Here is a 27,659-nt window from a genome sequence, read left to right on the forward strand (position 1 = left end):
CATGTTTAATGAATAAATAATGTTTAATAATAATATTTAATGAATAAAAGATTAATAATAATAATAATTTGATACCTAGGACGCTGGCAGAAACCCGTATCAACCATTAGCACCAGTCAATGATACTTACGATACATTTTTAAATGTTCAGTTGACTGAGTTTTGTGTTTAATGAGTAAAAGAGAGTAATAATAATATTTAATGAATAAGATTAATAATAATAATTTGATACCTAGGACGCTGGCAGAAACCCGTATCAACCATTAGCACCAGTCAATGATACTTATGATACATTTTTAAATGTTCAGTTGACTGAGTTTCGTGTTTAATGAATAAAAGAGAGTAATAATAATGTTTAATGAATAAAAGATTAATAATAATAATAATAATAATAATAATAATAATAATAATAATAATAATAATAATAATAATAATAATAATTTGATACCTAGGACGCTGGCAGCAACCCGTATCAACCATTAGCACCAGTCAATGATACTTATGATACATTTTTAAGTGTTCAGTTGACTGAGTTTCATGTTTTAATGAATGAGAGCTTAATAATAATAATGGTTAACAATAATGGTTAATAATAATGGTTAATGAATAAAGGAATAATAATAACAATAAATAATAAAATCAGTTAAAAAATAAAATAAACAGTAACCCCTTCTATTGGGCGGCCTGCCACCCCCTTCCACAACCATCCACGCCCTCCGGATTCGCCCCCCTCAGCCCTCCGGCCGGGAACCATGGGCACTGTAGTGGCGGCCTGACGTGCGGGCCGGCCAAGCAAGGGGGCGTCGCCGAGCCAGCCAGCCGGGCGGGCGGGACGAAGACGAAGCAGGGCAGGCCGGCGAACACGCCGAGCAGCGACGGCGGAGGCCTGGCGGAGCGCGGCCATGTGGCGAAGGAAGGCCGTCTTCAGGGTCGGCGGGGCTGGGAGGCCGCGGGTTGTCTTCGACTTCCCCGAGGAAGAGGAGGAGGAGGCCGGAGCCGAGCTGCCTTTCGACGGTGCGCGGGGAAGAAAATAGGGCTGGAGGGGGGGGTATTACGTGGGGAGGTGTGTACACGTGTATCGGTGGTAAGGAGGGAAAGAGGGTGATTTGGGGGGGGGAGGGAGGGGGTGGGGGTGCATCTTGCCTGGGGTGCGGGCTGTGTTTGTGTGTATACAGAATAATCTAGGTTGTTTTATTTATACACACAGAGGTATGCAGTATTTATTTACCTCTGTCTTTTTAATTATATCTGCCTAAATATCTATCTGTATTTCTATCTCTCTATCATCTATTTCTTCTACCTACTAACCTATCTACCTTTTTATCTATCCTCTGCCTATACCTATCTCTCTCTCATCTCTCTCTCTCTCTCTCATCTATCTCTCATCTATCATTCTCTCTCCCTCTATCATCTCTCTATCATCTAGCTATCTAGCTATCATCTAGCTATCATCTAGCTATTTGTCTATCATCTATCATCTAGCTATCATCTAGCTATTTATCTATCATTCTCTCTCTCTCATCTCTCATCTATCTATCATCTATCTACCATCTCTCTCTCTCTCTCTCTCTCTCTCTATCTATCTATGTATCTATCTATCTCCCTCTTTTTATCTATCATCTGCCTATACCTATCTGTTTCTCTCTCTCTCTCTCTCTCTCTCTCTCTCCTATCTCTTTTTATCTATCGTCTGCCTATACCAGGGGTCCCCAAAGTTAGCGACTTTAAGACTTGTGGACTGGCTGGGGAATTCTGGGAGTTGACTTCCACAAGTCTTAAAATTGCCAAGTTTGGAGATCCCTGGACTATACCTATCTGTATCTCTCTTATCATCTGTCTGTCTGTCTGTCTGTCTGTCTGTCTGTCTGTCTGTCTGTCTATCTATCTATCTATCTATCTATCTATCTATCTATCTATCTATCTAATCTCTCTCCTCTTTTTATCTATCATCTGCCTATACCTATCTGTATCTCTCTATCATATCTCTATCTATCTAATCTCTCTCTCTCCTATCTCTTTTTATCTATCGTCTGCCTATACCTATCTGTATTTCTATCTCTCTATCATCTGTCATGTCAGTCAGTCAGTGTCTGTCTGTCTGTCTGTCTGTCTGTCTATCTATCTATCTATCTATCTATCTATCTATCTATCTCTATTCTTCCTTAGATTATTTTATATGCAACTGGGGATTGTTAAGCGTGGGAGTGCATACAAAAAGATGTTTATTTTAGAGGGGGTACACATATATAGATGCACAGTGCACTATATGTGTGAGAGAGACAGGTAATGTGTATTTTTGTGTTTATGTGTATACACTTACACATACAGAGAGAGAGAGAGAGAGAGAGAGAATAATCTAGGGTCTGTTTTATGTATATATATTTATGCATCCCTGAATTATCATGTATACTACTGGGGATTGTAAATGGGGTGTGCATAAATTGATTATTTTAGAGAGAGAGGTATGTGTACATGTGTAGTTCATTTTATACACAACTGGGGATTGTAATGGGGGCTTGTATAAAAAGTTGGCTTTTTAATGACCTACGTATACAATATCTTTCTCTCCTGTGTTTTTGTTCAGTGAATTGCAGTAGACAAAGGTCCCTGCAGGGCGGCCTGTTATAATTTGATATTTAACAAGAGGAGGTTACAAAGTGGATGGAGAAGAAGATGAAGGCAAATGAGGCATAATGAAGGGCAAATTACTACTTGCAGTTGCTAATAAGAAAGCTCCTTTGGATTTGGTTTCCTCCACTCACCTCCACATTTGCAAAACAGACTTAGCAGCATCCCCCTGAGCAGGGAATAGGTTTGCAGTAGAGTTCACCTCAGCGCCCTAATCCACTAAGAAACAAAGTAAAAAAAAAAATTCTCCCTCAATTGTTCAATTTCTGTCTGAATGCTTTTTTCGCTGGAAAGTATTTGCCGGAACCTGTCCAGGCAGTTTTTGCAAATCAGATATGATTGAACAGAAAAGGAAACCTGCATCTAGAAAAACTAGAAAAACGAACATGCTAGTTTTCTACATTTTCAGGTATTGCTCCTAATGCATGGAGAAGAACAGTCAAAGAGAGCTTATTTTTTTTTATTTGTTACATCTACAGGTAGTTCTTGATTTACGCCATGATTTTCAATGGTTTTTTTTTTTTTTTTTTGCTGGTTTCTGGCATCATCTTCCAGTTGCAAAGCAAAAAAAAAAAAAAAAAGCCCATTGGGTAAAATTGATTTGTTTAACGACTGCAGCGTTCGCTTAACGACAGTTGCAAAAAAAAAAAAAGTCAGAAAATCAGATCCAGTCACCTGGCGACCCACTTAAGGACTGCAGTAACTTATGATCATAATTCCAGGCTCGATTGTGACCGTAAATTGAGGATTACCTGTATTTATTTCCTCTATAAAATGAATTTAAGAGTTTATTTTGTTGACTGTGCAGATTGACAACTCTGCACTGGAAAGATGATGCTTTTTGAAGCTGTATTTTTTTTTTTTTAAATAAACCTCCCACAAGGAAAATAAGATATCTTGCATTTTTCTAAGTTCTGGGTTTTTGGGCAAAGATTTAAAATTCAGGATGAGATGTAACTTAATGTTCCTTTGGTTCTGCTTGGGGGAGGGGCGGGATCTTCCTTGATAAAGAAGGAAGAGGTATTTTAAAGTTGTATATTTTCAGTTAAATAGCTACTTTCCATGTAATTCTGTTGCCACTCTTTATTTTTCCTTGCTTGCCTTTGTTTGAAAATGTGGTTTTTGTACCACAGTGTTTTGTACAACGGTCGAAATGCTGAAGGGTATCGAATGGCTGAACTATTACCTTATCGATCTCACGTCTTTATCTTGAGGCCGATAAGTGAAAGGAGCTGTTTCATCATTTCTCTGAATGGGTCTTGTGACTCTGTTTGCAATCTCCTTGCATCAGACGTCCTCTTTGTGGCTTCAGTTGCAAACCCGGATCGTTGCAATTCTGAATGAGGTTCCTTTAAAAATCGAGTCTGCTGCACACATGCTGCACAAGTGTTTAGAGGCCTCCAAAATAAATTCTGTAGTCAGGTGTAAATCGCACAAACGTTTTAGCGCATTGATTGATTTGAAAGGGATGAAGAAAATCAGCATTAAGCTCAGCGGTGGGTTTCACGTTTTGTTACCACTCGTTTGCCGCGTGCGTGCACGCTCACTTCACGGATATGCAGGTGCCTTCAGCGCATGTGCCCAGCCTTATGGGCATGTGTTGCTGTTATGCGTGCCTTCCATGCATGCACCCAGCCTCAAAAATGTGCCTACTGTATTTTTCAGAGTATAAAACGCACCTTTCCCCCCCCCCCAAAAGGGAGTGAAAATTTAGGTGCGTCTTATACACCGAATGTAGCCCCGCCCACCCACTGGCCCCCACCTTTTGGCCTCTGCCTCCCAGCAATTTACCTCCTTGCAAGCAAGCAGCAAGAAGAAACAGCTCCTTTCAGCTTCAGCACAGCTTACTTAGCACGAGTTGATTGGATCGGCCTCCCGACTCTCAGCTGATTTGCTCCCAGCTGTTTTGCGCAGGGCTCTGCTGCTTGCTGCAAGGAGGTAGATTGCTGGGAGAAGATTTTTTTTTTTCCTTTGTGCTAATCAAGCTATGCTGAAAATGAAAATGAAAGAAAAGCAGGCTGTTGGCTGCAATGAGGCAAAATTGCTCAGAGGCAGAGGGAGATTCTTTTTCTTGCTTTCCTCCCCCAAAAAAGGTAGGTGCGTCTTATACTCCGAAAAATACGGTAAATAGGACGGCATAGAGCCGGGGCGGGTAGGCCAGCCCACCCTTGATCTTGGCTACCGGATTGGCCAAACCGGCTAAATACCACCTCTGATTAAGCTATTTCCCATTTAGAATTGATTTCTCTTTTTTTAATTAGTTTTTATTGAATATTTTACATATTCAAAACCAAAAACATAATAGAAAAAGACAAAAAAAACGAAAAAAGAAGAAAAAAAAGGGGGGGGGAACATACACATACACCAAACAGTAAAATACAGAACATAAGTAACAGTATTATATAATATTTTACAACTTTCTTCATCGACAATTATCTTTGCTTTTAAATTTAATCTTCCTAATTATTCCCTTATTCTTGTATAAACATATTAAGCATTCTTGTAAACAAAATTGTTATATATGCTTACGTCAGTGGTGGGTTTCAAATTTTTTTACTACCGGTTCTGTGGGGGTGGCATGGCTTGGTGGGCGTGGCTTGGTGGGCGTGGCAGGGGAAGGATACTGTAAAATCTCCATTCCCTCCCCAATCCAGGGGAAGGATACTGCAAAATCCCCATTTCCTCCCTATCAGCTGGGACTTGGGAGGCAGAGAATAAATGGGGGCTGGGCCAGTCAGAATTTTACTACCGGTTCTCCGAACTACTCAAAATTTCCGCTACCGGTTCTCCAGAACCGGTCAGAACCTGCTGAAACCCACCTCTGACTTACATCCTATTTATTAACATAGTATTTTATCCGTTCCAGCATTCAATACTCTTAGATTCCAATTAATCGAATTTCAATTTACATCCTTATTTCTTTTTTGGATTTCTATTTTCTAGCCACACATAGAATCTATTCCACACTTTATAATAGTCCGAATCATCTCTTTCTTTAATCTCCATTGTCATTTTATCCATTTCAGCACATTCGAGGATCTTTTTGATTACTATTTCTTCAGGCGTTGTGTTAATCTGCTTCCACATTTGTGCCGGAGTAATTCTAGCTGCCGTTATTATATGCAATGTTATGCAGTACAGACTTTTCTCCATTTTCTTATCAATTATTTCTAGAAGAAACAACTCCGGTTTGAAATCAATCTTTCGGAGTGTTTAGAATTGATTTATCCTAAGATAAGCATAAGGCTAAGCTGCATGTAAATTAATAGGAGTTGGAATTCTACAGTTTGAAGAGAAATCACTTATCAAATGCTTTAGCATAGATATGTCGGTATTTTTTTTTTCACAGCACTATTGGTGTGCATTCATGAATGCACATGAATTTCCAGCTATAGTGTTAACTCTCTGAAGTAGAATCAGTGTAGCTATTTGCACAGGGATAAACTCGGCGAAATTATCCTATGCGTTAATTTATATTTTTCTTTTGCGTTTTTGTTCTTTGAAATCTTAATAACCACCGTAGCTCGTGCCATAAATATAAAGCAAATAGGCAGAAAGAGCTGTGAAGCTTTTTATAAATGAGTAACAGCACTTTGTCCATATAACAGTATATGTACGACTAATAAATAGTCGGTATAATAATTCTGGGGATGATTGCTTCTTCTATAGGGGCTTTTATAAAGCGACTCAGCCTTAGAAGTGGATGGCATCTTTATTACATCCCATTTGTCATGAAAAGCAAGCATTTCTCTTATGAGCACGGATCCTGCAGCTTCACAGGGCTATAAAACAGCATTGCAGCATGGATATTCCACGGCATAAATAGGAGGCAGAGATAAATAATGGATAATTGCTTTGCTCTGCACCGTTTCCATCTGTTCCAGAAAAAAAGTTCCAGAAAGAAAGTGGAAGGAAGCGAAATGGCCTTTGAAGGCATCTGGGTTCTTAAACACTGTTGAAACGGGGGGTTGTCCAACCTTGGCAATTTTTAAGACCTATGGACTTCAACTCCCAGAATTCCGGACTTGTGGGAGTTGAAGTCCACAGGTCTTAAAAGTGCCCGACCTTGGCTGCATGTGCAGTGCGCATGTGTAGTGCGCACAAAATGCGCGCTTCGCACAGAAAAAGGAGCCATTTGAAGGTAAGTAGCACAGCAAGGGGTGGGAACAGCTGTGCCGCGTAATTTAGATTCGCTAGAAAGCAGGATTTCCTGCTTTCTAGCGAATCTAAATCATGCGGCACAGCTGATCGTTGGAAATACCAGTTCAGTATTTTTTTTTACTACCGGTTCACCCGAACCGGTGTGAACCGGTAGCATTTCAACCCTGCACCATGTCTTTGAAACTCCTTTAAATCTTATTTTCAGGGCACTGAAGATGTAAAACAGGTTTCCCCTTTTGTTCTTTTTTTTTTCAGATTCTGACTGGCCCGCCGAATTTCGGGGTGCAAATGGTTCCCAGAAATTAATGAACATCAAGTCCTCCTTCGCCAATCAGCTCCTGCTAGTTTCTGTGCTGGAGCACCTTTGCCATGTCTACGCTCAAGATCCGACATGTTCGAGACGATTGTTTCAGTGTTAGTGAAGGGTTTGAATTGATTTTACGGAGGAGTTTGGGATTGTTAGCTTCCCAGAGAGTAGCAACCAAAGAACAGCATTCCTTCAAGCTCGATTTTGTTAAATTCAACCAATGGGTTCAATAGGTGGAAAATTAACACATTCAAGATGGGTTTTGTTTGTATTTAAATATTAAAATGGCAGCTTTTTTAGCCCCGCGGATATGTTTGCCATTGTCCGGCCCACAGCGCTATTGAGGGTGTGGCCAGTGATGTCATCGGGACATCCAGTGGGTGGGACTGCATTATTTTGTTCTTCCTTCCCTCCTTCCTTCCTTCCTTCCTCCCTCTCCTTCCTTCCTTCCTTCCTCCCTCCCTCTCCTTCCTTCCTCCCTCTCCTTCCCTCCCTCCCTCCCTCCCTCTCCTCCCTTCCTTCCCTCTCTCCTCCCTCCCTTCCTCTCCTCTCCTCCCTCCCTCTCCTCCCTTCCTTCCCTCTCTCCTCCCTTCCCTTTCCTGCCTCCCTCCCTTCCTCTCCTCTCCTCCCTCCCTCCCTCCCTTCTTTCCTCTCCTCCCTCCCTCCTTCCCTCTCCTCCCTCCCTTCCTCTCCTCCCTCCCTCCCTTCCTTCCTCTCTCCCTCCCTCACCAATAGAAGATAATATTTGTAGCTCAGGGTTGAACTGTGGAGTCCTTGGTGCTCTCTGAGCTTGGTTATTTTCTTGCAGATGTTTCATGACCCAGTTAGGTAACATCATCAGTGCTAGGTGGGAATGGGGTTTGCAGAGGGGAGGAAGAAGGAGGAGGTGGTGAAGGAGGACTGTGGGGTCCTTGGTGCTCTCTAAGCTTGATTGTGTTCTTGGAGACGTTTCATTACCTATCTAGGTAACCTCATCAGTGCTAGAAGGGTTTGCTCTCTTATACACAAGTGGCCTCACCATTTATAGACTTATAGGAAAGCTTAACATTCGTTTCTCCTGTTTTCCCTCTTGTTGCTCTTTATTTATCTCCCGATGCTTTGGAGCTGCTGTATTTTACTGGGTTTTTTTCATTTGGAGAGCTGGACAAGGCTAGTTTTATTATAACTGTTAGTTGTATTAATAACTTAACTTTTTATTAATCCAAAATCCACCCTCTGGGACCTACAAACATAATTTAAATGTAATAAAAGCAATTGAAGCCGAGGGGAGGCCATAAAAACATAATGAAGACAAGAGTTGAAGAGTGTTCGGTTTATTTTCAAATGGGTCTTGTTTCCCCCCCACTTCCCCACCCCCAATACAGTGCTCTGTAAAACATTTACTCAGATGGGCTTGCTTTCCGATTTCGCCGTCTGTGAAGAATTCAGCAGTTTGCGACTGCAGCATAATCGAGCCATTACCGAACTAATGAAAGCAGCCAACAAGCAAATACACAATGAGGTAATTCTCTCTCTCTCTCTCTCTCTCTCTCTCTCTCTCTCTCTCTCTCTCTCTCTCTCTCTCTCCCTCCCTCTCTCCCTCTCTCCCTCTCTCTCCCTCTCTCTCCCTCTCTCCTTCCTGGCAGGACTATTTGGGAGTTTAGATTGTCTCTTTTAATCCTTGTGCAAAATGAGGACGCTTGGCCAGTTCATTGCTATGGCTGTGGTGAAGTATTTTTGTGGGTTGTTTTTTTTTTTAAATCACGGAGGCATCTTATTTTGTTGAAGGAGGGCAAAGGGATTGAAAACCACTGTTAAGGAATTAAGCAGAGCAACCCTTGAGTAGCAAGGGTGTGCCTATGAAAGCGATTGAGAGAAGTTAGGAATAAACACAGCCAACACACAGATACACTGAGTTGTGTTTACTTTCAGGAAATAGTAATAAGGCACAGTCCAATAAACAGTCCAGGTCATACACATATAAAGCAGTAGATAGTAAAACAATAGTCCAGGGATAATCCAATAACAAAGTCTTCTTACCAGTTGTCATAGTCATACACATTAACAGTTCTTCTGCATTTGCAAACAGTAGCAAAACACAGCAAAGAGCAGTAAAGATCAACAAAGATAAACAAACCATATTTCTAGCTCCCTCTTAAGGACATTGGCTACAGAGCTAACCAATCAGGACACAGTATGATGCAATACAGCAATACAGCAGTCTTAAAGCTATAATGATGGTTTATATTTTGCCAACCCAACGAGTTAGGTAATAATCATTTCCTAACAACCACCATTACATATTCCAGTTTGTTTGGCTATCATGCTAAACTACTGTTTTGGCCCACCGGCGGCCAGCAGAGGTGGCAGCAGATTCGGACAATGAGGAAGTTGGGGAGGAACTTGGGCCAGTCCTGGGGGCTGGGGAAAGCTCAGATGAGGGCTCTGCGTCAGAGGCAGACAAGGGGCCAAGGCCATCTGATAGTTACGTGCAGCTTCCGGAGTCTGACATCAGCGAGGGAGAAGAACAGCGTGAGCCTGTTCCCAGTGTGCGCATGCACAGAGCTGCCAGACGACAAGAACAATTAAGGAAGCAGGGTCGACTTGGGAGTAAGGCTTGGAGATGATTGGCCTCTCCCATAAGACATAAAAGAGGAACAAACGGGACGTGAGCTTTTGCAGGAAGCAATTAGTTCATCTGGCCGATTCAAGAGTTAAAACTTCTGTTTGTGACTCTGTGCCAAGTTTGGCCTTGCCCTGCATCTGGAAATTAGCTCTCTGGCAGCGTTCCACGTGAGATAGGTAGGTGTTGATAACCTTCCTCTGAAAGACTGTTTATCAAGCCTTGCGGACTGTAAATGAAAGTAATTTACAGTCGTATAAATAAAAGGAGTTTTGCGGGACTGTGCTTTATACTTTCTAAGGAAGCCTTTAGGTCAGGACAACTACAGTTGACATTTGTGCTTTAAAGACTGCCGATTTTTGCTGTCTTGGTTTTTCCGTTTTATTTTCACAAATCCAATCTTTGTTTCTTGATTGTGCATTTGTTACTGATCGCAGCGTTTCTTTCGTTTCTCTGTAGGACGTTGGTCATGGCGATTCCTACAAAAACAGGTACGTGTTCAAAGCTCCAGGAGTAATGTTTAAACCAGCTACCTACCGTATTTTATTGAACATGTTGACTTTAAAATAGCTTTAGCATCAGCTTCTGGAGTCCCTGCATTGCAGAAATCAAATTCAGATTAATGTCACGTTTGAAACTGTAAATCATGTGCCATAAAAAGTTCTTGGGCATCGCAAGAAGAGGCAGTTGGTTTCTGTTCTGAATGAGAATTTTTCCATGTCTGGATTGTAAAAGCTGAAGTGCACCAACGCAGGATATAAATCAGTAGTTTGATCCTTGGTAGGCTGCCAACAATCTGGATATTTTTCTACATCGATGTCTCATTTCTATTTCCATACTTCGCTCATCTATCCGTGAAAGAGAGTGCTACAGTGGAAAGTTTTAATTTTTTTTTATAGCAACTCTATATTAATTTGTTGTTGTTAGTTGTGAAGTTGTATCTGACCCATTGCGACCCCATGGACCACGTTCCTCCAGGCCTCCCTGTCCTCTACCATCCTCTGGAGTCCATTTAAGCTCACGCCGACTGCTTCAGTGACTCCATCCAGCCACCTCGTTCTCTGCCGTCCCTTTCTTCTTTTGCCCTCCATCGTTCCCAGTATTCGGCTCTTCTCCAGGGAGTCCTTCCTTCTCATTAGGTGGCCAAAGTATTTGAGTTTCCTCTTCAGGATCTGGCCTTCTAAAGAGCAGTCAGGGTTGATCTCCTCTAGGATTGACCGGTTTGATCACCTTTCAGTCCAAGGGACTCGCAGGAGTCTTCTCCAGCACCAAAGTTCAAAGGCCTCAATTCTTTGACGCTCAGCCTTCCTTATGTTCCGTATTAATACACTCTTTTAAAAACCAGGGAGAACGAAATCCTCTTTGAAGCACAGACATCCCGTTACGTCAACGAATTTGATGAGATTTCGAGGCTCGGGAAAGGAGGGTACGGAACAGTATATAAGGTACTTATAACTGACTGATTTATAACTAAAACCAACCACATTAGCATTGCTTATAATCAAATGGAGGGCTCATTTGTGGGGGTGGGTAGAAATTATGGCAGGCCTTTCCATATATCTAAGATTTTATTCGTATTATAGAATACGGTGCAAGAACATGCTCTTAAGACAACAGATTGTTTTAGTAATAATACACATATTCTGTTGAATTATAATCTTTCGTTATTTGATTATTCGATATTTCAGTACATCATCTTTATGCCCATTTCCATATTCTAAATGTCACTACTTTTACTACGAATAAAGTATTAATAATCATATTTATTGTATTTAACAGACTTACATAGTTCTAATAGTAATGCACACATTTATATTACATTATAATCTTTCATTGTTTATCCCCTTTCTAATTTTTAATTATGCCACTGTTATATTTATTACTAAAACTATATAGGATTGTCAACTATACTAAATGTGAAGAATATTGTTTTAGTTGTACTAAAATGTAAGACATTCAAGTGCCACACTATTTATACGATACGTTTGTAAAAAAAAAACAAAAAACGACGATTGTTGGATTTGCTGAATTACCAAATTTGTAGTGTTTGGGCAATGATGTCACGATACACAGGTGGTTTTTTTCCCTATTTGCCCACCCAAGGCTCATATTCTGAATCGGGCAGGTGATATTTATAATTTTGTTTCATTTATGTCCCACCCTTACTGCACCTTTGTGAAATCCCAGGATCTGCATTCATTTTTAAATCGTTATTATTTTTGCAAAAAAGGATGCTCGTGTCCTCCTCCGTTCTTAATTTACTTTACATCCCTCCGCCTTATTGATCTCCTTTCAGGTCAGAAACAAACTCGACGGTCAATTCTACGCGATTAAAAAAATCTTGATTAAGAAGGCCACCAAACATGATTGCATGAAGGTATGGACTTGTTTTTATGTTGGCTGGAGGGTGTGTTGTGTCAAAGACATGCGTCACGGTTCCCGGCTCCGGGGGTTAGTCGATGTTTCATGTTAAAGGAAAACTCTGAATTTGCAAGCAGAAACTTGGCTATTTTATTGCCTTGCTTCAAACATCTGCTAACCCAAAAAGTCCTGTATTTCCGGCATGAAGAATGGAGAAAGAAAGAGAGAGAGAGAAATAAACAGGAAGTCGGGAGCCCCACCCACTTTTGACTTTGGCACTTCCTGCCGACGAACCCCGCCCACTATTTCTTGCTTGTACTCCCAATACAATGGCGATGGTTGGGGCAGTTAGAAGCTTTTCAGGAGTCTTTCCCATCCCCCAACTCAAATCATATGCTTGGGGGTGCAGAGTTTTTCAAGGGGTCCCCTTGGGCTTGCAGTGCCCTTATAGCGGACATTCCATTTTATGGCGACTATGGAAATTCTCCATTCATCCAGGTCACGGTTGTCCCAAAGGTGCTTTTTCCAGAGGCAACTGGACTTCCTTTGTTTTCCTTCGAAGGCGTTTCACTTCTCATCCAAGAAGCTGAAGAAGCTTCTTGGATGAGAAGCGAAACGTCTTCGAAGAAAAACAAAGGATGTCCAGTTGCCTCTTGAAAAAGCACTTTGGGGACATTTTTTTGGTGACATAGGAGATGACCAGGCAGACCCCGAGGGATGGGTCAAGCACCTCATCAGTTTTGTAACCCTTGACCCCCACCTTGAATTCCGGCCCACCTTGAATTTCGTTGACTCTTTTTATCATTTCGCTTTGGCTGTTAGTAGTTCAGATTCTTGTAGAGAGCATTAGCAGGCAACAAACCTGTCTTCACACGATCGGCCTTGGTTCCTTGATTTCTGGCATCTGACAGGCGGCAGGCAAGGGCAAAGGTGAAAGTCACCCTTAGTTCCATTTCTGGAAACTCTACGGACATCTTGGGAAAGAGCGGCTTATCTGGCCATACCAGGTGTAATAAGTTCTCTCTGATCTTTCTGTAGGTCCTACGGGAAGTGAAAGTCTTGGCTCAGCTGCAACATCCTAACATTGTAGGTTACCACACGGCTTGGATGGAACATGTTCAACCATGTCCAAAAGGGGAGCATTTATTTATTTGTTTGTCTGTCTGTCCGTCCGTCCGTCCGTCCCGTATCTATACCACTGGTCTCATCTGCCTGATTGAACTGTTTGCAGCAGTTTATAATTTGTGAGCTTCATCCCACCCACTCAATTTTAAGGGACGCTGTGGCTCAGGGGCTAAGACGCTGAGCTTGTTGATCGAAAGGTCGGCAGTTCAGCGGTTTGAATCCTTAATGCCACGTAATGGGGTGAGCTCCCGTTCCTTGTCCCAGCTTCTGCCAACCTAGCAGTTCAAAAGCACGTAAAAAAAATGCAAGTAGAAAAATAGGGACCACCTTTGGTGGGAAGGGAACAGCGTTCCATGCGCCTTTGGCGTTTAATCATGCCGGCCACGTGACCACGGAGACGTCTTCGGACAGCACCGGCTCTTCGGCTTTGAAACGGAGATGAGCACCGCCCCCTAGAGTCGGGAACGACTAGCACATATGTGTGAGGAGAACTTTTACCTTTACCTTTTACTCAATTTTATTGATTAAATGTATAAGCCATCTCTCTCGCTGTCTCGAGTGGGCAGCTCACAACAGCATAAAAGCACAGGTGTTAAAACCATTACAATTAAAATTCACAGCCATTGAAAGATTAAAACTAAGAGCACGGAAGGCACGGGGTCTGTAGGGTGCGTTTTTGTCCACACAATTCATAAAAATGCTTTTTAAAGCGTTGCTCCCTGAAGCATATTGGCAGGAACCTGATAAGGTTTACACTCTTAATAAATATGTCACTAATATCTTTTCAACCCGGAAGTGCTTCTAACTCGAGGACAAGGCCCCTGTCAGAAAGATTCACAGAGACTTTAGGAGACTGGAATTAAGTTCCAAGTCCTGTTGATGGGTGCAGGTTCCTGGACTTTCATCACTGTATTTATAAAGCTGTATAATACGAAAGTTTCATGGTATTACTCATAGTACCATCATTAAAACAGTGTTGTCTAGTAGTTCCAAGGGAGAGAGCCTTCTCTTTGGGGGCACCTACTCTTTGGAACAAAATACGAATAATCCCAGAAATTCGCACTTTCCGACGTGCCCTGAAGATATTTCTGTTTCAACAAGCAGGGCTAGCGTAAACATCTAAATTCTATGCCAAGATCTTAGCAGATACACCAAGTTGACTCAATTTATTATTTACTGTTTATATATATAAAAAATATTATTATATTTATATGAAATCTTAATCTGTTCACCGCCCTGAGTCCTTCGGGAGAAGGGCGGTATAGAAATTCAATAAATAAATAAATAAATAAACAACGGTTTGGATACATATCTAAAGATTTTAAACCTGGTTTAAGTGACCTGTCCACATGTCCCACGATGGCCCCAACGTATAAATCGCCCACAACAACAGTAAAATCCAATTTTGTCCGTCTCGTACGAACCCAGGGTTATAAAATTGTCTTTATTATAAAGTGTCCCGTTTCTTCATTACAGGTGGCTTAGTCTTGGATCTTCCATCTCTCAAAATGTCTTCGGAGTCAGAAAATTCTAAGTACGTCTTCTAAGACTCCACAAAAGAAACCTGCGGCATTTTTTAAAAAACAAATTATTTTTAATAAATTATTTTTGGGGGGGCACAGGACCCTGAAGGGGTGTACAGTTGCCTTCCCTGCCTTGATTTTGGAATTATTATTCTTTTGCAGGGACCAGAGTTGCATTCAAGAAATGGAAGACAGTTCCATCATCTTTGCCAATCCGACTCCGGAGGATTCTTTCAGCAGAAATTCTAACGGAAATGAAGGGAATTCTTGCACGCTTCCTTCTGGGACATACGGCAGCAGCAGTGATAGTGATATGAGCAACGAATTGAGGGACAACGGAAACCGGGCCTCGCTGTTACGTCGCTGCAATGAAAATGGGGACCACACCAATGCGAACGATTCCTGTAGGGATGAAGACTCAGAAAAGGAGATATCTTCACCCCGGCCTTGTACGGTAAATACAAATTTGTCTCATATGGGTGTTAATTATGGCTCAGTGGCTAAGACGCTGAGCTTGTCGATCGAAAGGTTGGCAGTTCAGCGGTTCGAATCCCTAGTGCCGCGTAACGGGGTGAATTCCCGTGACTTGTCCCAGCTTCTGCCAACCTAGCAGTTCGAAAGCACGTAAAAAAATGCAAGTAGAAAAATAGGGACCCCCTTTGGTGGGAAAGGAACAGCATTCCGTGCGCCTTTGGCGTTGAGTCATGCTGGCCACATCACCACGGAGACGTCTTCGGACAGCGCTGGCTCTTTGGCTTTGAAACGGAGATAAGAACCGCCCCCTAGAGTCAGGAACGACTAGCACGTATGTAAGTCAAGGGCAACCTGTAACCCAGGAGTGTCAAACTCAAGGCCCGGGGACTGGATCCGGCCTGCGGGGTGATTAGATCTGGCCTGCGGGGCTGCCCTGAAAACAGCGAAGGACCGACCCGCAGTGCCTCTGCCAGCGAAAACGGAGCTCGGAAGGGCTGCGTGTGGCCCTCCCAAGCTCTGTTTTTGCTGGCAGAGGATTGCAGGAGACCGTCCCAGCCGAAAACGGAGCTCGGGAACCCGTTGTCAGGCCTGGGAGCCATCTTTCGCATTGGATCTTCAGGTCTGCCACATTTACTACTGTGGGAAACTGGGAGGGGGGATTGTATGGAGCAGGGGTGATATGTAGTCAAAATAACATTCTTTTCTCTGAGAGTCAAGGACATTCTGCCCTGAACTTGGAGTGGCGTGACTGGGAGGCATCTCCAGTTGGGAGGGTGCATTGATTGGACCATGTGATGGACATGTGGGTGCTGGGGAAGGGACTTGGACTTTCCTTTGGGTGGGGAAAACCTGGAAGCTTTCAGATTCGGGTTTTCCCAGATGTGCCAATATGACCTCTCATAAAATGGAATTTTGAGGAACTTCTAGCCTCGGAGTCTTCTTTCGTTGGGGGTGTTACTTGGAACCCTGACACCTGTTTTTGCTGGCAGAGCTCTCGGGCCACCACAGGTGCCCCCGACACAAATGCCGTCAGGCTGGCCATGCCCACCCTCGCCAGCCCCTGCCCCCCAGCCCCCCAAGATCAAACACAACCCTGATGCGGCCCTCAATGAAATCGAGTTTGACACCTCTCCTTGTAACCGCCTGGCCTTTCATAGGTTTGCTGTAGTATTATACACCTTTCTAGTGGCCCATTGAAAAAAAAAATACCTCCCTCTTTCCTTCTTAGACCGAATATCACCTGATGCTTCACATACAAATGCAATTGTGCGAAACCTCCTTGTGTGATTGGATTGCCGCGAGAAATGACAAATGCCTGAGAGCAACAGATGCCACTAGTAAGTCGTAAAAGCCTAAGCAAATCTCCTGGAAAAGATGCTTGATTGCTTTAAAAAAAAAAAAAAAAAAAAAAAAAAAATCAACGCATTTTAAACAAGACTCACGAACGAGCTGTTATAAAGACATTCCAGCAGAGCACATGCAAAACTGTTTTATTTTTATTTTTTTAATGTTTTTAAAGATCCTTATCATCACATCGAGAAACACTGGACCTTAAAGATTTTCCAGGAGCTGCTAGAAGGAGTGTACTATATCCACATGAATGGAGTCATGCACCGGGACATTAAAGTAAGTAAAATTGACCTAGGCTTCCCACAAGCACAAAGCCAACTCCTCGTCCCGATAAAACCCCTTTTATTTAGTTTATTTTTTTTTTAATTTTCAAAAAACCTTTACTAAAAATTGAAAATATTAAAATACTAATACAAATACATCTGTAACAAAAATATGTCCATGATAGTTATACAATTCAACATCGTTCCAACAGTACACAAATCTTAACTCTATTCATATATTCTCAGATATTCCTTCTTGATCAAATATATGTAAACACAATTTACGTCTTATTTTTTATTTTTATTTATTTATTTTTCATATTTGTATACCGCCCTACTCCCGAAGGACTCGGGGCGGTGAACAGCCATAATAAATACAAATACATATAGAAGTTAAAAACTATTAAGAAACAGATTAAGTAATTTAGGCTCAAAGATTAAAAACATCCAAATTTATCTAAAGAGGTTTAAAACCCAATTTAAAAGCCAGTTTAAAAGCCAATTAAAAAGGGAGAGTTAGGCCAGACCAGCTTGTTGGAATAGAAATGTTTTCAGGGCACGGCGGAATATGCGTAAGTCTTGGATGTTTCGTAACTCCGGGGGAAGCCCGTTCCAGATGGTAGGTGCCCCCACAGAAAAGGCTCTCCCCCTGGGGGCCGTCAGTCGACATTGTTTGGCCGACGGCACCCTGAGGAGTCCCTCTCTATGGGAGCGAACTGGTCGGTGAGAGGCTATTGGTGGCAGGATTTTGATCTATATGTTTCCTATTTTTATTTTCTATCCATTGATACCAGTTTTCCCAGGTTGAGTAATATTCCAAGTCTTCCTTGTTATTTAATTCTAGAATAAGTTTGTCCATTTCTGCACACTCAAAAATTTTCCGGATTATTACACAATCTGTCTGTGTAGTGGACATTTTCCAGGCTTGTGTGAGTACAATTCTTGCTCCTGTAGTAATATGAATGATAAAATATTTAATCCTTTTAGGATATTTTTCCTTCATGATCCCCAGAAGAAACAGTTCAGGCTTCAATTCTATTTGGCAATGTGTAATTTCATTTAACCATTTTTGTATTTTAATCCAGTATTTTGTGATTTCTGGGCAAAGCCACCATACATGAAAAAAGGTACCTTGTGCTTTTTTTACATTTCCAGCAGTTAGGGTTTAGATTGGGATATATTTTTGCAAGACTTGTTGGGGCTAAGTGCCAGCGATAGAACATTTTATACTGATTTTCTTTATATGCGGTGGATTTTGTTAATGTATAATTTTTCTTCTAATTTTTTTCCCAATCTTCTAACTCGATATTATGTCCCACATTTTTAGCCGAAGCTATCATTGGCCCCTTTACAATTTCCTCTTCCAAATCAAAATTTAATAAATAATTATATATTTTATATAGGAATTTCTCTTCCGGGCCTGTTAATAATTTGTCTAGTTGTGTTAACTTCGGTTCAAATCCAAATTCCTCTAAATCTTTTTTGTATCTTGATTATAGCTGGAGATAAAGCCACCAATCTATCATTATTCCCTGCTCCTTTAATTCTTGGTTGGATTTTAATCTTCTCCCGTTATCCAAAATTTCGTTATATTTTACCATTTTACTAATGTCTAATGTGTTAGGGTGAATCATTGCCCTCAACAGTCTGCATCCTCATTTTACCCACCTCAGAAGGATGGAAGGCTGAGTCAACCTTGAGCCTCTCAGGATCAAACTCCTGGCTATGGGCAGAGTCAGCCTGCAATACTGCATTCTAACCACTGTGTACCATGGATGGATGGATGGATGGATGGATGGATGGATGGATGGATGGGAAGGGAAGGGAAGGGAAGGAGGGAGGGAGGGAGGGAGGGAGGGAGGGAGGGAAGGAAGGAAGGAAGGAAGGAAGGAAGGAAGGAAGGAAGGAAGGAAGGAAGGAAGGAAGGAAGAGCAATAACACTTAGACTTACATACCACTCCATAGTTAGTGGTTTACAGCCCTCTCTAAGCGGTTTACAAAGTCAGCCTATTGCCCCCAACAAAGCATCCTCATTTTACCCACCTCGGAAGGTGCACATCTGTTGCACATCTCCAAACGTAGAAACCCCTCCCCGTTTTTCTTCTCTAAATATTCCAACAGGTGAAGCCCTCCCCCCCCCATCGAAAGCAACGTCTGTGAGGATTGACTCGGAACACGAAGCTTAAAAGACTTTCAATTTTATTTTACTTTTTGACCCAACACCTTAGCGTCCCAGGAAAAGCGGGCCCTGCCACAGCGCAGGAATCACGCTAAGGAGAAAGAGGAGGAGGAGGCTGGCATCCCAGGGCCTTTCCCTTACTTCGGACTGGCGGCGCCCGCCGTCAAAAATCCTTTCGACGATTTTCGAGGCGTACGAAAACTCTTGGCTCGTGTAGATAGAGTCCCACAGTTCGATGGGCATCACCTCTTTGAGCCAGTATCTCGAGTTTCCTCCGTAGACCTTCCGGATGTTGAATTTGCAAATGTCCTGTAAGGACCACACTTGTGAAGACACTTGGAGGAGTATGTCCTTCAGCGGCTCCCAGTAGGGGTCATCCAGCAGTCGGGGTAGACGATCCTCAGAGTTGGTGAGCTTCAGCGGGTATGATAGGCTCAGCAGCTTCCAGAGAACGTTGGCCTTCTTGAGATTGGTGGCTTTTTCCAGGAACAGGAAAAGGCACGACTCTGCTTGCAACGTTAAGGCGTTCACGTCCGCCCCATAATTGAGGAGGAGGTTAATAATGTCTTCCCGGCCATTTCGGCAAGCGTGGTGGAGGGCTTCCTGGCCTTTCCAGTCTTTCACGCAGACGTCGGCTCCGTTCATCAGCAGAAGCTCCACGCACTTCCCGTCGGCCGCTAAGACAATGCCGGCCTTGCAGGACAAGGTGTGGACGGCCAGATGGAGCGGGGTCTCTTGGGTCATCGGAGTGGTGGAGTTTACCTTGGCCCCACAGCGGAGTAACATCTGAACGGCTTCTTGGTTGAGGGTTTTGGAAGCGAGGTGAAGAGCGGTTTGGCCGGCTTTTGTCCTGTCGTCTATTCTTGCCCCCCGCTTCAGCAGGTCGGGGATAAGGTGATGACACCCGTTGGTTATAGCCAGATGGAGAGGATGGTGATCGTGGTGGCCAGCCACGTCACTGGGCGTGGCCTTGATGCTCTTCTTCGATTTGATGGGGAGCTGCTTGCTGTCATTCTTTTCTTCTGCTCTGTGGCGGTTCTCCATGCAGCATTCTGCTTTTGGGGGGCTAAATGGGCAGGGATAAAATAAATATTTGCAAGTTCTTTTTCTCTCTAATGGAATATATACCGGGAGCAAACGACACGGTGCTGTCTAGATATCTCTGATGACATCAACTCCAGCCAACCAACCGAAGATGACTTTTCATTCTTTGGTCCTTCACTGCTAAGCAGCTTGGCTCAGCAGTGTTAAAGGGTTTTTTTCTAGGAAAAGGACAAGTAGAGTCCAGGAGTGGAGTCAAGAGAGGAATCAGCCTAGAATCATTACATTCCCACAAACGGTCTAAGAGCAGTCCGTTGAATTCCATTGACTCTGTTTCTACCGTATTTCCCCGAAAATAAGACCCTGTATTATATTTTTTTGCCACAAAAAAGACACCCGGTCTTATTTTTTTTGAGTGGGGGGGGGGGATGTCGTCCACAGACTCATCTCACTTGTGTGCGTCGCCCTTGGCCTCTATTTTTGCTGTCAGAGGCCTTCAGGAAATTCTTTGGCTTTGGATAGTTTCAGCTGGGCCTCGCACACCTCGGCCCATTTCTTCTGCAGCTGGCAAGACTTTCCTGAAGGCCTCTACAGCTGATAATAGAGCTCTGGATCCAGGTTAGGGTAGCTCCACCGCTCCATCCTCACCCTAGCTTAATTTTTACCCATGTACCCTGGAGTAGGTGGGGTCTTAATTGGGGCTTATTTTGACAGTAGGGCTTATATTTGGCACGTGTAAAAATCAAGCTAGGACTTACTTTCTGAGTAGGTCATATTTTGGGGGGGGAAACACGATAGTGCCAGCGTGCTGACCATTCGTTTGATAAGATTCTTGTGTACAGGTAGTCCTCAATTTACAACTGTCCATTTAGTGACCAAAGTTACAACGGCACTGAAAAAAAGTGACTCGTGACTGTTTTTCACACTTAACGACCGTTGCAGCATCCCCATGGTCATGTGACCAAAATTCGGATGCTTGGCAACTGGTTTGTATTGATGACGGTTCCATGTTGAAGGCTCATGCGATTCCCTTTTGCGACCTTCTGACGAGCAAAGTCAGTGGGGAAGCCAGATTCACTTAACAACTGTGTGACTCACTTAACAACTGCAATGATTCGCTTAACAGCTGTGTCAAGAAAGGTCGTTAAAATGTGTTCTGCCCCAGCTACGGACCCCAAAGAACGCAGCGCACACACAGTCTGTACAAACCTTAGTTTACTAAATTAAATCAGTCTTTTTCAAACAAAGGCTGTTAATTAACTTTCTTAACAGCCTACAAAAATCCAAAGAATAAATAATCGTAATCTTAACTATGGTTGGCAGAAAGCCCAGAAGCAATTTGCAGAGAATCCAGACGCGAAGGAGGGTGAACTGAAGTTGTTCCCTACAAATTGCTTCAGTCGGCGTTCCGCAGATGGGCCACAACAAAATGGGGCAAAATTCACTTAATAAATGTTCCACTTAGCAACAGAAATTTTGGACTCAATTGTGGTGGTAAGTGGAGGACTACCTCAATAAGCGCGAGCAATAAATCAGATTGGCTGGAATTTAAAGTGCGGTCCTAATTCTTTGTGTGTCGCAGTTCTTGCCGTTAAGCATTTCCCAAATCCCGTATTATAACTTCGGACATTTGGCAAAACATTACCTCTTTTCAGGATCTCCATTTTGTGTATTGTCTTGCACAAATCTCCCTTTTTCCTTGGACAGTTGGGGAGAAAAAAATACAAAAGTCATAATTGGCAACATGTAAGCTAGTGGCGCAATCTATCATATTTAATGTGGTTTAGTTAAATCAAGACCTATGCAGGCTATTTATAATTTATTGTATGTTTTGCTCTACCGTGTTTCCCCGAAAATAAGACCCTGTTTTATATTTTTTTTGAACTCCGAAATAAACGCTTGGCCTTATTTTCGGGGAGGTCTTATTATTTTGGGGCGCGTGGAGCAAGACGGGGCTTCTCTTGCCGTCTTACCTGATTTCCAGCTCTGTCTCCCTAACCCTAACCAGAGAAAACAGCGGGGACCAGCTCCGCCTGCATTTAAATATTTATGGGGAGGGCTTATTTTCAGGGAAACGTGGAATAAGAAGTAGCTTATTCTTTGAATCTGACCTGATCATCGGCTAACATTTTAGGTGTCCAGAAAGTGATTGCAGAAAGTTTAATTGTTAACACATTTTGCTGGTTGTTTTGAAAGTGTCGGATTTCTGTGGGAAGCCTGCTAAAATATTCTATAATCTGCATTATAATAACTATCAGAAGGATTGACCAAAGAACACGTCACTTTTTCACTGAGGGCTTAATCCAAATGTATTTGTAAGATTTTAATTATCACAAATAGTGAAATTTATAGAGCCGCCTGTCTCAGTAAAAATGACTCTGGGCAGCATATAAGATGACAGCCTCATCTCATAAACTTGTGAATTAGAATTAAGAATTAAGTCCCATTTAACTTTAAATTCTAAAAGTTGATCGATGGAACTTAGTTTTAATTAGATACGCATCAGGTTGTACAGTCATTCCTCTGCTTGTCAAAATGTTCAGGTCAAAAAAAAAAATCACATTTAAAGACCCTTTGGAATGAAATGCTCCTTGATCCACGTCAAACTTGTCGCTTGATAGTATAATTCCCAATTAGGCAAAGCCAAATCTTCCTCGTATTCTAGGATCTTGCAACAATTTTAGTTTTATTCTCGGTTTTTTACCCTGCCAAATGTATTTCAACACTATTTTATTTAAATCCTCAAAATATTCTTTCCCCAGCCTAATTGGAATTGTCTGGAACAAATATAGAATTCTAGGTAAATATATTCATCTTAATCGTTGATATTCTCCCTATTAATGATAGTTGTAAATTTTCCCACTTTGCCAAGTCTGTCACTATCTGTTGTTTGAGTTTATTGTAATTATTCTCTTTAAGTGTACTACATCTTGCTGTCAGGTATATCCCCAAATACTTAAGCTTATTTGTGACCTGCATCTTCAATGCTTCTGCCAGTTTTTCTTTTTGTTTTATTAATATATTTTTTGTCAAAATCTTCGTTTAAAATCTTTATTTTCAAACCTGCTACTTTTCCATATTCTCCTATCTTGTCTATCAATTTCATTGCTGATTCTAATGGATCTTCAAGAATAAAAACCAGGTCATCTGCGAATGCTCGCAATTTGTATTCTTCCTTTTGAATTTTCATTCCTTTTATATCTTTATCTTCTCTAAGGGAATGAAATGCTGTAATTCTGAATTAAGCGTCTTTTCAGAAGGACTGGCTTTGGACAGGCTACATAAAATTCTATGTATAGGTAGTTTTTGACTTACAACGGTTCATTTAGTGACCATTTGAAGTTACAACAGTACTGAAAAACGGGGACCATTTTACCGCCAGGGTCAGGTGATCAAAATTTGGACACTTGGCAACTGACTCGTATTTGTGACAGTTGCAGTGTTCTGTGGGTGTCACGTGATCTCCTTTTGCGACCTGTTTGCAAGCAAAGCCAATGGGGAAGCCAGATTCACTTAACAACCTTGTTACTCGCTTAACAACCGTGGCAAGAAAGGTTGAAAAACATGGGAGAAAAACGCACTTAAGCCATGTTTCACTTGGCAACAGAAACGCGGGACTCCGTTGTCGTCGTAAACTGAGGACGACCTGCATTCTTACGTTTTCAATTCTTTTTTTTTTTTAGTCTTTTAGATTGAGCAGATAATATTCGCTCACCTGGCAGATAACCGTTTGGTAAACTGAATGGGACGGCAGTAACTCCTGGAGCATCGATGTGTTGTTGGTCATGATAGCGACAATTAATTTTTTGTCCGTCGATTCGCTTTCCCATTTGCGGGGACGTCTTATCAAGTTACCCATGGCAAGGGGAGGAACAAAATGGGTAGTTTTGAGCGTGGCGGAAACGCATTTGGGAACCTTCCGTTTGAGCCATTGTTCCTTTGTGACGGTGATGCACGGTTCTGGAACCAGTTAAGAGGTGATCTCATTGGTTTAAAAGGTTGCAGGCCAGCAGAGAAGGTTAATGGCCTCTACAAAGATGTCATGTTCAGATCAGGCGTACGTCTCCACCTGTTGGAGAGCAGCCATCGGAGCAGGGGTCAAGTGAGGAATTAGCCTGGACTCTCTACGTAAACAACAAAGAGCTAGGTCTGACCCTCCCTGAAAGCCTTGTCTAGTAACGCGTTTCTAGATAAGACCTCCCTGGATAATAAATTATGCCCCGAAAATAAGCCCTTGCGGAAATAAGCCCTCCCCGAAAATATTTAACCGCATGCACAGCCGGTCCCTGCCATTTCCTCTGGTTAGGGCAGGGGTCTGCAACCTTAAATACTCAAAAGAGTCATTTGGACCCGTTTCCCACCGAAAAGAAAACACCGGGAGCCACAAAATCCTTCCGGTGCCTGACTATTTCTTGAGCGGCCATAAAACTAGCATATGTAGTTGAATTAAGCGTTCTGTTTTCTTCTGAATCTTTTCTTGGATTTATCCATGGTTGGCCTACCGGGGGTTGAAAAGCTCAATAATCTTGTGTGCCCACCGATATGGCTCTGCGTGCCACCTGTGGCACGTGTGCCATAGGTTCGCCATCACGGCCCTACTCGGTGCTCACAATCAGAATCTCGTCGGCTCTATTTCGACACTTTCATTTAATCTAAAACTCTGATACCAAGTGTTAATTGAAATGTGATTTGAAATTTCTGGAATGCATTCAGAAACCCTTTGTTTTGTACCAATAAAGGAGGATATTTGTAGCTCGGGGTTGAAGTGAGGGGTCCTTGGGGGGGGGTCTCTGAGCTTGCTTGTTTTCTTGCAGACGTTTCGTGACCGAACTAGGTAGCATCATCAGTTCATTGGTTTTGTTTTCACAGCCCCGGAATATCTTTCTCCAAGGACCTAACCATCACGTGAAAATAGGGGACTTTGGGTTAGCCTGTAGAGACATTATAGAGGAAGATACAACCCAACTGCTCAGTGCAGAGAATAATTATGGTAATTATTCCACTCTAACAGTACTTTGGTTATTGATTTGCAGTGCTTTATTTTTTTAAAAAAAATGCTAACATGCGCCCTCTATTTTGGTATAGCGTTCATCCATACCTCCGGAGTGGGCACTTGTCTGTATGCTTCACCTGAACAACTTCAAGGCTCTCATTATGATTTCAAGGTACAACCGTCCCAATCTCCAATCTAACGAGCTTTTTTTTTTGAAACGGGACCTCAGCGGTGAAATTCCATCTTTCAGATGTCAAAGACGTATTAAAAAATAGCACTTCTATAGTGCTGCATAGTGCTTTACAGCCCTTTCTTAGCCAGGGGTCACCAACTGGTGGTCCGTGAGAAAATTTTGGTGGTCCGCAGAAAAATTATTTGCATTTTTTTTATATTGCACTAAATCAGGGGACCTCAAACTCTGCAGCGCCTTACAAAATGACAGTGATTATATTGTACCTTAGAAGTCTGGTGGCCTAGCTTAGAGGGAGATTGAGAGCGCCCTGGGAACAAGTCTGATCCCAGTTTTTTGGGCTTCTCACTTAGAAAGCAAAAAAAGTACAGCTTTGAAATTGCCAAGCTGGCTCAAAGTATCAACCCTGGAAAAGTTTCTGGCCCACATCACTGCTTTTGCTAAAATTTTCCTCCCTAGCAAGAATCACTCCATAAAGGTAAAGGTAAAGGTTCCCCTTGCACATATGTGCTAGTCGTTCCTGACTCTAGGGGGTGGTGCTCATCTCTGTTTCAAAGCCGAAGAGCCAGCGCTGTCCGAAGACGTCTCCGTGGTCATGTGGCCGGCATGACTCAACGCCAAAGGCGCACGGAATGCTGTTCCCTTCCCACCAAAGAAGTTGCATTTTTTACCTGCTTTCGAACTAAGTTGGCAGAAGCTGGGACAAGTCACGGGAACTCACCCCGTCACGCAGCACTAGGGATTCGAACTGCTGAACTGCCAATCTTTCGATCGACAAGCTCAGCATCTTAGCGACTGAGCCACTGCGTCCCTACTATTATGTCACTTCATATATCTATCATATATATATATATATATATCCTGCTCCCCCCCAAAATAAGACCACCTCTGTTAATAAGCCCAATCAGGCTTTTGAGCGCATGGCAATAAGGCCAAGCGCTTATTTCAGGATTCAAAAAAATATAAGGCAGGGTCTTATTTTGGGGGAAACACGGTATATATCACTCCATAGTTGTTGCTATATAGCGCACATCTCCGCATTGATTCTAAGAGACAGGAATATTAAAAAGATGTATTAAAATATGAAAAGTTTTCTGACCCTGAACATTTCTTATCTCCCTAGTCGGATATGTACAGTTTGGGCGTCATCCTGTTTGAACTCTTCCAGCCATTTGGAACCGAAATGGAGAGGACAAAAGTTCTGATGGGCTTAAGACGGGGCAGCCTCCCGCTCACATTTTGTGGGAAGTGGCCAATACAGGCCAGATACGTGAAGCTGCTGACCAGCGACGCATCCTCGCGTAGACCGACAGCCCTTCAGCTGCTGGAAAGTGAACTCTTCCATAATTCAGCAAATGTAAGCCTTGGCCAGATCTGATCCTGATTATCCAAATTATCATGCATTTATCGCAGAGTATCATAAACAGTGGAGGGTTTTAAGAAAAGATTGGACAATCGTTTGTCTGAAATGATATAAGGCCGGGATGGCGAACCTATGGCACGTGGGCCCAAAGTGGCATGTGAAGTCATTTTTGCGGGCACGTGAGCCGTCGCCCTAGATCAGCTCCACCGCGCATGTGCGCGTGCCTCCCGCCAGCCAGCTACTTTTTGGGTCGCTGGCTCGCATGCGGGAGACGTGCGCGCATTCCCATGCCACCCCTCCCGTCCCAGGAGTCTCCACGCAGCCCGTTTTGGATGCCAGGTAAGTACAGGGCTCACACGGAAGCTCTGGGAGGGCGAAAAATGAGCCTACCGGAAGTCTGGAAACGGGCGGAGCGTGCATGGGGGGCATTGCCTTATGGGTAGAGGGTGGGGTTTGGACTAGAAAAATCTCCAAAGTCCCTTCCAACTCTGTTATTCTGTTAAAGCCTGAATATCATAATTTGACTGTAAGACAAATTAGCCCCTAATTATAATTAAATTATATGATGGATTATAATTTAAGATGAGCCCAGATTATTACAATTAGCCCATAATTGTCATAATTTATGACAACGAGCCAGATAAATAGCCCCTGATTTTGAATATCATTTCTCCAGTGTTGGTTAACAACCACAATAAAGGGGGGAAAAAAAGGAATATAATTTAAATAAAATTAAGATGGCTATTCTTAATTTTAAAAAAGGAAGTGATCATCCATGTAGAAGAGTGATCCTCTCCAATCTGGTTGGTTCACTTCCTGTGCTAGCATTACTCTATATGGAATGGAGGCAATAATTGCCTGCTTTCTTTTATTTAGGTCATTTGTGCTCTTCAGCAGAAAGTGATGAAGCAAGAAGAAGAAATCAAGCTTCTTAAAGAAAAAATTAAAGTCCTGTTACAAGAGAGGGAGGAAAGAGACAGAATCAAGCCACTCGGCTCTCCTGTTTAAGCGAACCAAAAATATTTGTCGTTGTGTTACTTTTAACATGTCTTATTTTTTTTATATAAAATCATCTAAATCTATAAGAGCATGTTTCTCA

At 42.5% G+C, this 27,659-nt stretch overlaps 2 protein-coding genes across 2 annotated transcripts; one reads left to right on the forward strand and one right to left on the reverse strand.

The window, feature by feature from the left end:
- The first annotated feature begins 859 nt into the window (after positions 1-859).
- On the forward strand, positions 860-27,634 carry EIF2AK1 (eukaryotic translation initiation factor 2 alpha kinase 1). The gene is made up of 16 exons (XM_070955012.1): positions 860-1,014; positions 7,045-7,203; positions 8,461-8,597; positions 10,158-10,189; positions 11,044-11,143; positions 11,995-12,075; positions 13,098-13,282; positions 13,464-13,465; positions 14,661-14,718; positions 14,870-15,161; positions 16,410-16,518; positions 16,701-16,807; positions 24,884-25,004; positions 25,100-25,179; positions 26,321-26,554; positions 27,437-27,634. The coding sequence occupies exons 1-16, from the start codon at positions 903-905 to the stop codon at positions 27,566-27,568; spliced, it is 1,941 nt and encodes a 646-aa protein (XP_070811113.1). The 5' UTR covers positions 860-902; the 3' UTR covers positions 27,569-27,634.
- ANKRD61 (ankyrin repeat domain 61) lies at positions 19,019-24,240 on the reverse strand. The gene is made up of 3 exons (XM_070955266.1): positions 23,730-24,240; positions 21,660-21,712; positions 19,019-20,039 (listed from the first exon to the last, which is right to left on the reverse strand). The coding sequence occupies exons 1-3, from the start codon at positions 23,871-23,873 to the stop codon at positions 19,019-19,021; spliced, it is 1,218 nt and encodes a 405-aa protein (XP_070811367.1). The 5' UTR covers positions 23,874-24,240.
- Positions 27,635-27,659: the final 25 nt, after the last annotated feature.

Source organism: Pituophis catenifer, unplaced genomic scaffold, assembly GCF_029215685.1.
Source record: "Pituophis catenifer annectens isolate HBS135680 unplaced genomic scaffold, rPitCat1.0.hap2 SCAF_16, whole genome shotgun sequence".
Taxonomy (NCBI): domain Eukaryota; kingdom Metazoa; phylum Chordata; class Lepidosauria; order Squamata; family Colubridae; genus Pituophis; species Pituophis catenifer.